The sequence below is a fragment of the Nicotiana tomentosiformis genome, chromosome 11, assembly GCF_000390325.3.
Source record: "Nicotiana tomentosiformis chromosome 11, ASM39032v3, whole genome shotgun sequence".
Taxonomy (NCBI): domain Eukaryota; kingdom Viridiplantae; phylum Streptophyta; class Magnoliopsida; order Solanales; family Solanaceae; genus Nicotiana; species Nicotiana tomentosiformis.
The window spans coordinates 108,032,492-108,045,759 of NC_090822.1; the positions used below are offsets into that span (position 1 = coordinate 108,032,492).

Consider the following 13,268-nt stretch of genomic DNA (forward strand, 5'->3'; position numbering starts at 1 on the left):
TCTTATTTTAGTGTAAAATTTATTCTGGAAATAATTAATATCTATAATTATATAATAAAATAAATACAATCTTAAATTTTACCCCATAATTATTATCCGTATCTCTTGTACCAAACGATCCTTTTTATTAGAGTTTAAGTTATTTGCACTGTCGTTCTAAAAATATGTACATAATTTTTGATAAAATGATAATTGTGCTATAAGTTAAAAATTACATTGATAGTTCCAAAAAATTATATTATTGTCAATTGTATAGTATAATTTAAGGTAGCGTTTGACCATAGATTTTTAAATTTATTCTGAAAAATTTGATTTTGGTGAAGTTTGATTTGAAGATGAAAATGTGTTTGGACATCTGTTTTGGGTGAAGTTTGGTTTGGAAAAATATGAAACATGACTTATACCCACAAGTTCTAAAAATTATCACAAATACCCAACAGTACTATTATCAATAACATTCATTATATTATCGTAAATCATAGTCCTGAACATAAATAAATTTGATACTAAATTATCATTTTTATAATGAATTACATGATACACTATTAAGTGACCGAGAAGACGAAATAATATTGTTATAAAATAATAAATTGTGGGCTCTTTTATAAAATATAAAAATTTAAGATAATTTTTAAAAAATGTAATAGTGATATTTTGATCCAAAACCAGCTATTGAGCTGATTTTAAAATTTAGGATTTGAGATTTGAAACTTTGACAAAATATAGACAAAATTTATGGGTAAACATGTATTTACAGGGGCATTTGTTTGATATTTGAAAAGGAAAGTACTGTTTGTCCCTATTCCTTTATCAAGGACGGAAGGACCTAAGCTTAAGGAACTTTTTTATCAGAGCTTTTTTACATGGTCCAACAAAGTACATAAGCATAGCCATGTGATAGGTACCATGTCCTCCACGTGGGATTTTATGCTTCCGCTAACCACATCTCGCCACGTGGAGAAATGACTGCCCAACCACGTGGTTTATTACTTCTGTCCTTTTCTGTTTCTGCTTTTCGTTTTTTCTTTTGGACGCCCCATTTCAATGGAATAGTAGTATACAAATAGAATAGCAAAAATTAGTTTATTTTTAGAAATATTTTTTTATAAGTATTTTTTAAAAATTATCGGTAGAAAATAATTTATATTTGACTAATTAATTTGAAAAGTACTTTTAAGCAGCAATAAATATTTGATTAAAATTTTAAAAAATATTTTTAAATATATTTTTCTCAAAAGTGTTTTCGAAAAGAAATTACTAATTTTTTCTGCTTCTCCAAAACGGTTTATGTTTCTCCTCAAAAGCACTTTTTTTCTTCTAAAAGTTTAGCCAAACACTTCAACTTTAAAAAATAAATACTTTTCAGCTTAGAGAAACTTGGCCAAACAGACTAAAGAGCTAGAGAAGTAAATATAATTTCAGATTAATTCAGTAGTTTTTATTTAGATTTTATATTTTTATCAAAAATTTTATTAAATATATAAAAAAAATTAATTATAAACTCAATAACTATGGATTCAATGATTATTTTAGAAGTACCTCTGCACCGCACCGGAAAAAAGTAAAAGGAAGACTTGTACTACTGTTTTACACATAGGCGGATGGAATGTACAGCTCAACTAAATTTAATACTCCATTTTTTACACTTAATATAATATATAATAAAAGATTATTAAAATTTTAACAAACATAAAACTAAACTGCAAATTCAAAATACAATGAGTTTATTGCTCATAACATAAAATATTGAAATTATTCATAGCCGAATATAGTGCTTTAGTTAAGGATTCAATAAACTAGAAGTTATAGCTCGGGTCTCTATATATAATTAAAAGTTTATTAAAATAATAGATTTAAAACCCAATAAGTCAAATAAGGTGTGCTAGAATTTAAATTCGAATATATAATATTTAATTTTAAATTCATCTCAAAACTCATCAAATTTATATTTTAAATCCGCTTATGTTTGTAGAGTTTTTTTTTTTTTTTTTTGAGAGAGAGAGAGTAGAAAGTAAGACCGGTACATATTGTTGAGTGAATGTTAATGCTCACCAAACAGTATAAAATATTTTACTAATACAATTAAATCGTTTATGTTATAAAATAAAAACTGTAAAGTAAATAAACCGAAGACAAGTATAGAGAGATATTGATATATTATTCAACTTCAAACTCATGTACATAATGAAGTGAAATCTCTCCTATTTATAGAATAAAGGAAGTTGTTGTGTAAGCTGCTACTGCAAGCTGTTGTGTAAGCTGCTGTGTAAGCTGCTATTGCAAGCTGCTGTGTAAGCTGCTTGCAAGCTGCTACTGCAAGTTGTTGTGTAAGCTTCTTATAAGTTGTTATTGTACCAGTTATAGTTAATCTTCTGCAAGAGTAATATTTATCCACAACTGAGTGCCGAAATGATAAGTTTCTTCAGGATGCTTATTTCCAATAGAGTACTAAATATATAAACATATTTACGACGGAGTTCAATATGGATAAACTTCTTCAGGAAGTTTATTTACAATGGAGTACTAAATGGACATCCATAATATAATATATTTATAACACTCTCCCTTGGATGTTCATTAAAAGATATTGTGCCCCATTAAGACCTTACTAGGGAAAACCCCGTGGAAAAAATTCTAGTGAAGGAAAAAAGTACACATATCTAGTAATACGTATTGCTAGCTACCTCATTAAAAACCTTATAAGGAAAACCCTGTGGGAAAAAGAGTACACCGCGTATTATACTTCCCTTGATGAAAACTTTATTTCAAATATTGAGTCTCTGCATTCTAATCTTGTATATTATCTTCTCAAAAGTTGAAGTTGGTAAAGATTTAGTGAATAAATCTGATAGATTGTCACTTGAACGGATTTGTTGCACAACAATATTACTATTTTTCTCAAGATCATGTGTGAAGAATAACTTTGGTAAAATATGGGTTGGGTCTATCTCCTTTTATGAATCCTCCCTTTAATTGGCTATACATGCAGCATTGTCTTCGTATAATATTGTGGTTTTTTTTTTATCATATTCCAACCCACATTTTTCTTGAATAAAATAAATTACTGATCTCAACCATACGCATTCCCTACTTGCTTCATGAATAGCTATTATATCAGCATGATTTGAAGAAGTGGCAAAAATATATTACTTTGTGGAGCGCCATGATATGACATTACCTCCACATATAAACACATACCCGACTTGAGATCGAGCTTTATGGGGATTGGATAAATAAACTGCATCTGCATAACCAATACGATCTGTACCACCTTTGTTAGCATTAGCAAGATACATAAGTACACTAATTGTACTGAGATAGAGTATTCAAGACCAAGGAGTTCCTCACCCTCTTCTGGAGGTCGCAATAGATCCTTATTCACTTCAAGTGATCGAACACCCATTGGTGTATTTAATGGGTGCACTTTGTCCATGTAAAAGTGTTTAAAGACCCTTTCTGTATAGGCAGATTGATGGATAAAGATCTTGTCTGCTAAATATTTAATTTGCAGACCAAGACAAATTTTTATTTTTCCAAGATCTTTCATCTCAAATTCTTTCTTAAGATATTTAATTTCCTTTTGGATCTCTTCTCGAGTTCCAACAAGATTTATGTCATCAGCATATACAACAAGTATAACAAATTCTGATGACATTTTCTTTATAAAAATACATGGATAAATAACATCATTTATGTAACCTTCTTTCAGCAGATATTCACTGAGGCGATTATATGACATGTGCCCAGATTGATTTAAACCGTACAAAGATCTTTGTAATTTGATCGAGTACATTTCTCGAGACTTTGAATTATATGCTTCAAGCATTTTAAATCCTTCAGGAATCTTCATATAGATTTAATCAAATGAGTCATATAAGCTTGCATTTAAATGGCACGACATCTTCAAGTGTCTAGACTACAGGTCCGATCCTCACAATCTTTTATAATATCTTGCACTATATTGGATTAAATATATCGTCGACAATCATTTTGTATCGGTTCCTAAGCGACATAACTTGTTGAGATCTCATCACTTTTTTTATTTTCAAGTACCTGAACTTCATCTGTAGTTTCATGAAATGTTATGTTGTGGGCTCTTCTAGAGCTCATTTCCTCCTCATTATGATCATCTTGATCATTTGCTCCTATCAATTTTCAAGGATTGTTACCTTTGGAACCGATCGGTTTACTACGCTTCATGTGTGCAGTAAACTTTATCCTTCGAGGACTTTAATTTTAATAGGAGCATTTACAGCTGAAATATGATATTTAATTTTGGATCAGCGAATGCTTCTGGCATTTGACTTGAATTATCTTTTAAGTGAGGATCATATTAATAATAATTTGATTCATATATCATATTTTCCAGCTGTTTATTTCATCCCTCAAATATTAGAAAAACTAACATATATCCCTAATCTTCTTTGTGAAATATATTTTTGTGCATTATGGTAGAGAAATTAATCATATACCACACATCAAAAGTTATTAGATAGTAAAAATATTTGATTTCTGATCTTAAACCAATTGTGAGGGGAGAACTTATCATATATTGTTGGTCTGATGCATACAAGTGTTGTTGTATGCAATTTAGAACATCTTAGACCAACACATAAAACTTTGTTCTTATAAGCAATAGTTTAGCCATTAATAGGAGGTATTTAATGCTAAACTTGCTTGGACATAAACCAACATCATCAAGATGAACTATCTTGATTTCATAATCTGAAAATTATGCTCTTAATTGAGAAAAGTAATTTCAAATGCTAAACTGCAGGTTGACAATAAACACACATGTAACCATCTCATATATGCATCTATAAGTGGTTCACATGATAGGTGAATGTGCCCATATTCACCTTTTATATATTTCATAATTCAGGGGTTTTAGTCCCAACTTTAGCTGGTATAATCAATTTATTATGAGAACAAGCAACACAAAATAATTCTTGAAGAATCTTTTAGTTCTTCAGTATATGCTCATCTGAATTCTTAAATAGCTCATTTAAAAATGGCAAATGAAAACTTCAAGTTTATCATGGCATGTGATATCTCTTAGTAAGCTTCTAGTTTACTATGGCATAAACTTTTGTATTAGTAAACTTCTGATTTACTGGGGTTACTTTTGTATCAGCGAATTTCTGATTTACTGTAGCTACTTTTGCTTCAGTAAAACTTCTGATTTAATGTGACTGCTTTTGCACTAGTAAACTTCTGGTTTACTGTGATACATGATATAGTACAAATTGAAGAATAAGGCGGGTCACTTCTCACATTCATATTATTTTACCTCCTATGATTGTGAAAACATGAAGATTTTCAATCTTCCGGTCATTTGTAGTTTCAATATGATAGTCATTTGCATTAGTAAACTTCAGATTTACTACAACATATGTTTTGACTATAATCATATAATATGAATGACATATTTGTATATAAGCTATTCGAGAGCCTTCATTTATTATGCATAATCTAATATTTATCAGACACTACTGGTGTAATGTGTATTCTGGAAAAACAGTTATCTCTTCAGGAGTTGTTGATACATTTTGTACTATCAAATATTGCTTAGACACTTCTGGTATCATGAGAGAAAATCATAATCAAATAAATAATATAAAATAATTGTTTAATCAAAATAAAACACCTCTTCATAATATTTTCCTACTTCAGGAGGGAATTACAATTGTGTTACTTCTTCAAGAGCAAATTTAAAATACGAAATATTGAGTATATATTCTCTCAATCTTACCTCTTCTAGAGGTGAATTGTAATATATTTACATCAAGAGCGCGTTCATATTTACGAGCTTTATTAATATTGTCACATTCACTTCGGGGAATGAATTAATATTTATCAAAAATTCTCATCCTTTAGGAAATCGAATATAATTATCTAAACGCGCATTAATCATATCAAATTGTGATGCTTTAACCTCTTTTAAAATTTTTACTACTTCAGGAGCAAATCGAGGCGTGCATGTAATATAGAGAATATTTCTCTAGCTTATCTTCAGTTGTAACCATAGAAAGCCTAAATTATCACTTCTGGTGGTCATAGGCGTATACCATTTCTAGTGGTTAACAAAATATAGTTACAATGAGATATACGAAATATAACCACTTCTGGTGGTTGTATATTTCTTGCAAACTCTGCTAGAGTTTAAGCGGATCTAACAATGTTAGTCACTTTGTAGTCCTTTATTAAGATAATTAGGATTAAAACAAATACCAAAATAGGTACTGTATACGTAACATATAACCAAGCAAGCGATGATAAATATATTAAAATATAAGAAAAAGGCTCAAATTAATTTATGCAAATTTGGCCACTCCAGATGTAAGTGATATCTACATCACTACTGCCAAGAAGAAAAACTCACCACCTTACGGATACAATCTGCCTTATGATGCTTAGAATGAATAAGATCTAACCACGGAGATAATAGCGTCGCCTTACAACGGAGATGAACACTGAAATAGAAATTAAATTTGAAGTAAGTGTTCAAAATGGCAGAGTCTCGTGCTGATAACGTGTTATAAAGTAAATAAACCGAAGGCAAGTATAGAGAGATTGATATATTATTCAACTTCAAACTCATGTACATAATGAACTGAAATCTCTTCTATTTATAGAAGAAAGGAAGTTGCTCTGCAAGCTGCTGTGTAAGCTGCTACTGCAAGCTGCTGTATAAGATGCTTGTAAGCTCCTACTGCAAGCTGCTACTATAAGCTGCTGTATAAGTTGCTTGTAAGCTCCTATTGCAAGCTGTCGTGTAAGTTTCTTGTAAGCTGTTATTGTACCAGTTATAGATAATCTTCTATAAGAGTAATATTTATCCACAACAGAGTACCAAACTGATAAGCTTCTCTAGGAGCTTTATTTCCAATAGAGTACTAAATATATAAACATATTTACGGCGGAGTTCAATATGGATAAACTTATTCAGAAAGATTATTTATAACGGAGTGCTAAATGAACATACATAATATAATATATTTATAACAATTTCAGAAAATTTGTTTTACATTATTGTACAATATACGATGTATTAATGATCCTCAAATTGACTAGAGAGTGGGGTCATGTCTTTGGAGGTGATAATTATTAAACTATTTGGAAGGCTATAATTTGACCAGTGACGTTTGTTCTTTTCATTTGTTGAGAAAAGAAAACGATAGTGGAAGATTTTTGTATTTGTCGTCTCTTGGAAGAGGGCAACAGGTAGATGGACTGAACCTGGGTCGAACCACAGATATGGGCTAACCCAGTCATTGAATCCTAGATTTGTGTGGAAGTACACAAATGGCCATTTTTGGGTTGTTATTTAGGGATTAATAAGTACTTATTTTATCCTAAAATTTAAAATTAAATTTTTTAAATTTTATGATAATTTAATACATTTGTGTCTCGACAAATTAAACTGAAAAATTAAAATTCAGAACACTAACTAATTCTAAATAGTTGCTCTTTAGAGTAGCTACATGTTATCATTTCTATCTTGGATTTGTATAAAACTTTCATGTGCTTGCTTTGGAGATCTTTAAACAAATAGGAGGCAATTCATTTTTTATTTTTTCTAGATGATATACATATATTAAATATGTGCCAATAATTTTTAATTTAAACGGTTGGATAGACGATTATTTAAATTAATCATTCGATTTATTTGGCATAGAAAAGAAATTACAGAGAAAATGTATGAGGAAGAAGCCTATATATATTATGCATATCAGCTTGATGAAAAAGAAAAAGAAAAAGAAAAAGAGAGATAATATAAGGTACTAGTACTGATATATTCTTTTTAATATAAGAAACCATAGAAATCATAATTCGATGAATTCTGTAGCCTGAAATCATCCTGGTTGCAGTTTGAGCTATGAGATTTCATGTCTGAGTATCCAAAGGAGGGTTTTGTGTTATTATTCCCCCGTTGCTGCCACTTTATCACTAAATATTAATTTTACATACACATTGCACGGGCGAAAAACAAAGAATGGTCTCTAATGAAAACTAAGCAATTCATAAACAATTGTTGCCTTTTTGCATTATGATATATTACAAATTACAACATTCTTTCTTCAAATCAACGTCATATGATTTACCAACCAGAGTCGTGGTTAGTGACGGATCCCAAAATTTTATACAAGCGAATTCAATAAATAATGACGGTAGTTAATAGTATAAGTGTTGTCGATTATGACAAGCATGATTCGATAACTTTTTTTTCTTCTTTTTGTGCTTAATGCAATCTCAACATTTTAAAGTTGGCACTCTAAGATTTTAACAAAGTTGAAAATATTTTAAAAAAGGTCCAACAACTTTATCTACTTTCTATTTAATTTAACAAAAGTTTATTAACCCTAAGATATTTAAATATTTTGTTATTACTAAGAAGCTGTTACTTGCCGAAAAAAGAGAATTAAAAAGATTTCTAAATGCTAAATCAATAACTAGTGAAAAAAGAGCTATACACCAAAGCAAAAAATTTAGTATAAAATAATTAGGCATTAATAATTAAATTATTAAACTAACAGATAATAAATGATTTCAATAAATATACTCGCATGTTTTATCAAAATTTAAGAAAGAAGGAACCAAAATTCACTTTGTAGATAATTTTTTTTTGTTTTGTTTTTGAAGCCGATTAAACTATGGAATAGTTTTTGTTGTATTCAAGCAAAGAAAATAAAGTGAAACAGAAAAATGACTAGGAATTTAGAAGGGGAAACTTGGTGGATTTGAAATACAATTTGTCTTCGCGTACTGTACCGTATGGTTAATTTGCACACACGCCGTTCCAAATGCAAACAAAATAAAAATGGCAATATGCATCGTATGGATTCGAATCCGGTTATCTCAACAGGGATTTCACTTGGTTTAAGTGGGTTCAAATATTATTTATATACTCATCTTCTCCGTTTTAAATATAATTTATTTATATACATGTTTACTCGAAAAATCGGATAACGTTAGATTTATATATGGTTCTAAGGATATGCGATACAATTTGATATAAATCGTGTAGAGAAATAAAAATATGTGTATTCTTTAGCTATGAGAATGAAAATAGTGAGCAAAAAGAATGAGTAAAATAAACACTAGGGATTCCCTCTTTTTTCCTCTCCCTGATCTTTTGTTGACATCCCTCTTATAGGAGAGGGATCCTACTTTATATACAATAAAAAATACGTAGTGGAGAGCCCATGATATATTGTCTTTTACTCGATTTTCGCCAAGATTCTCTCACATAGTGCGGTTGCAACGGCCTTAATCTGCAAGCTCGATACTGGCTCGAGCTCGGTGTTGGATCGAGCCCCCGGCCTTGGTCCGAGCTTGATTCTGACTTGGGGTCTCGGTATTCAGGGTGAATATTGGTTGGTCCATGCATCTTCGATAATCTCCGCTTTGTCTCGTAGTTCGATTTGGGTATGGGCTCGATAATAATATCGAGCTTGTCATTTGATCGGTCTTAGAGCTCGAAGTTAACTGCCCTTATTTCGGATCTTGACCGAGCTTGTCATGTAGATATCCTTTGATCGAAACATTATCGTCTTGATCAGTCCGTACGACTGACTCGAATCGATTTTGACCGTATATAATACACGGTATAAATTTTTAACGAAGCGGATTCAACTGAACCTCTTGACACCATGTGGGTCTGCCCTTGGTCGTGGTAAAATAATAAATACTCCTTTATTCTTAACCAAAGATTTCTAATTCGAGTCCAAGATATCTGTTCATTGAACTTCAGCGTAATCCAAGCGAACCGACTTAAAATCATTACTTAATTATAGCATGTCATCATATTAACAAGTAAATAGCACCAATTTTTATGTTTGGCTTTACCCTTTTTAAAAGTATGTATGTACATTTTTCACGTTTTTGCCCGATTCCTCAAGGGATATTTCGGTTACTTTTTGGCGGATACTAGTTTGGATCAGATGTCAATCTGTGAAAACACATTTTACTTACTATAAAAATAAAGTCATAAAATTACTTTTTGTCGCATTAAAGAAACTCAATTTAATTGACTACTTTAAAATAAAGTTACAAAATAACTTTTGTCACATTAAAGTAGCTAAGTACTATAATGGTAAAGTTATTAAACTATATATATATATATATATATATATATATATATATATATATATATATATATATATATATATATATATATATATATATAAAATCACATTGATGGGTAAATTTTATGGTTATAATGGGCAAAATTAGTATGTTTACTGATAGAAAGGGTAAAACTCAATTACTTTAATATGATTAAGATAAAAAAAATTGTGACTTAACTGTTCTAGTGACAAAAAAGAAATTTTTAAGTTTCATGTTACAAGTAGATAAAGTGGGTGAAATTGATTTTGATATAGACCTGGTATTTGACTTCAAAAGAAGTTGTGAGATATTTGTACGTGATTACTATTAATAGGCAATACATTAATCAGAAAAACTCACCTAATACTATGCTCTTTTAAGTTCTTATCGTCGAGTTTCTATACATGGATTAATTTTTCTATTATAAGTGGAAACTTTTCCATTTAAAGCATCAGAAAAACCCACCTAATACTACCAAAGCATGCACTTCCATCTTTTGTCCTCTATTATTATTACCTCTGCGGGAAGCTTTGCTTTTATATGGAAATTTTCTAACTTAGCTAAAACAGTAAAAAAGTAATTAAAAAAAAGTGATATAGGAATTGTAACACCATTTTTCTTACAAACCAAACACACGCAATGCCCGTAAATGGAAGTTGAGACCGGGTTCCTTTTTCTTTGGTAACTATTTATATGTCTATGTTTAGTTTGTTTTATAATGTTTCATTTTGCTGTGATATGTGAAAAAAAAATGAGTTCCAAACAGCAGGGAAAGAAGAAAGAAGAAGAAAACGTTAAAGTGGTTCTTCAAATAGACATGCATTGTGACTGCAAGAATTGTTTCAAAAGAATTTCCAAGTGTACACAAGATTTGTATGGTATGAACATTAACCGATATACGATCTTTATATGTCTTGATTTAGGTTTTTATTCTTTTCATTTCTACTAATCGATTGTTCTTTAAAATTGCCTATAATTATGATAAGGTATAAAGTCAATGAATATAGAGGAAACTGAAATGAAATTCAAAGTCACAGTGACTGGCAAAGTGGAACCATTAAAACTTCAACAGAAATTTCAGAAGAAATTGAAGAAATCGGTGGAGCTAATTTCTCCAAAGCCAAATGAAGAGAAAGAGATTTCCAAGAAAACCATGCTGGAAATATCTCTTGGATGTGACAAATGCATTAAGAAAATGCAAAAAATTGTCACCAAAACCGAAGGTAAAGATTTCGTTTTTACAATTTTCATGGTCCCTTTCTACCTCTTATATTTAAATTTCCTTTTCAATTATTCGATGGACTTTTTCTAATTGACTGAATTATTTTTATATGATATTAAAAAGGGTTTCAAGGAATATTTATAGATAGGTCAAAGAACTTGGTGACAGTGGATGGGGCAATGGACATTGAGTGTCTAGTGACAGAACTGAAAGAGAAGCTGAAAAAATCAGTCAAGATTGTTCAAAAGGAGAAAAAGGAAGAAAATGTGGAGCCAATTTGTTGGTGTCCAAATTTTCATGGTTATTACGGGCCACAATATTGTGATTGCTTTGTCCTGGAATGTGATTTGAAACCAATTTGCTGTCCAAAAGTTCATGGTTATGGGCCAGAATATTGTGATCGATTTGTCTATAGAGAAGCTGAATACTGCAGAATTATGTGAGCTAATTGCTGAGTTTAAGAAGGAGAAAAGGAGGAATTAAAGAACTCTGATTAGGAATTTAATTAAATTTTAATCTGCCTAATCTGCCTTTGTTTATAGAATACTAAAAGTTTCATATTCCCTTACTGTGTAGATATTATATATTGGAGTAATCTAATAGAAGAATTTTATTATATAACAAGAAAGAATATTTGGATTTGATCTCTTCTTCAGATCAATGTCTTAGGAGCTGTAATTAACGCTTTCTAAATCACTTTGATTTCTGCATTTATTTTGTATCTATTGTTTCTTTTCTTCTTTTGTCCTTTTTAGTTTATGTTTCCTTTAAGGAGATATATGTGTTTAATTTCTTTTGTCGACATATATTGAACCATTCATTTGAGACACATTATTAGTATCATATAATGCGTGGCTTTATTACTCAATGTTAAATTGATACGCCGTCCCAATTTAGATTTTTCATTCGTTTTCATTTTTGTGGAACGAAGATTAAGGGTTAAGTCTTGTATCATTATTGGAGTCCAAGTGAATTAATTCGCGTTGAGTAAGGTTTCTAATGTTTACCACACTTTTATTTGTAAAATCCTCAAGCCCTTATATGAATACAGTTCCATCGGATCCGCCCGCGTCTATTATTATGTATCTGAAAACCAGAAGAAACTTTACCTTTCTTAATTCCACGAATTGCCGTTTCATATAACCAAATTTTGTAAGTGGAAAATGAACAAATGAAAAAATATTAATCCTTTGATATTTTATCCGCTTGATCATTATGTGAAATAGTATATTTAGAGAGCTACAACAAATTCGATCACCTATGTAAATGGTATATACCGATACGAATTTTTTTAAAGGTTTTTCATCTGGTGTTCAGTACCTACGTTGGGCCCGACTAAATCTGGATTCCGAAAAATCCCACATGGGGTGGGTGGGGTAAAACGATCCTAACATAGGTGACTTCATACAAACACTCTTTGAAGTTTGACTTTTTATACAGGGCGGCCCAAGAAGATTGGTGGCCTAAAGCCAATTTTTAATTTGGGGCTTTTCAGAAGGAAAAAAAAATTATCATAATATCGATGATTCATTCCGATATTCCTACACATAGAAGTTAGAACAACACAATTTAGCGCAATTGTCACACAATAACTCACTTAAACCAACAAAATATAGGGCGAGTAATGTGCTAAAAATATAGAATTTTGGCCTAACATCAGTTGTTAATAGTTTCTTTTATAAATAATTTAGTCTCTCCTAAGATATTGTTGATCTTAGATAATAGAACCAAATTCATATAGATACCTCACTAATGATGTCACTCGTAAAATTTAAATAATGAAAAGTTTTATATTCGCGACAAGGGTTTAGGGGGAGTGATTCTCTTTCATTTTTTGCTCAAACGGTTACATCACTACTTAATTAAAAGTTATCTTGAATTTTTATAAAATATTTTATTTTTTATTTTAACATACCCAATATATTTAGACCCTGCC

At 30.4% G+C, this 13,268-nt stretch overlaps 1 protein-coding gene across 1 annotated transcript; it reads left to right on the plus strand.

The window, feature by feature from the left end:
- The first annotated feature begins 10,820 nt into the window (after window positions 1-10,820).
- Window positions 10,821-12,050, plus strand: LOC104086305 (heavy metal-associated isoprenylated plant protein 3-like). The gene is made up of 3 exons (XM_009590543.4): window positions 10,821-10,988; window positions 11,097-11,333; window positions 11,456-12,050. The coding sequence occupies exons 1-3, from the start codon at window positions 10,829-10,831 to the stop codon at window positions 11,773-11,775; spliced, it is 717 nt and encodes a 238-aa protein (XP_009588838.3). The 5' UTR covers window positions 10,821-10,828; the 3' UTR covers window positions 11,776-12,050.
- The last annotated feature ends 1,218 nt before the right edge of the window (window positions 12,051-13,268 follow it).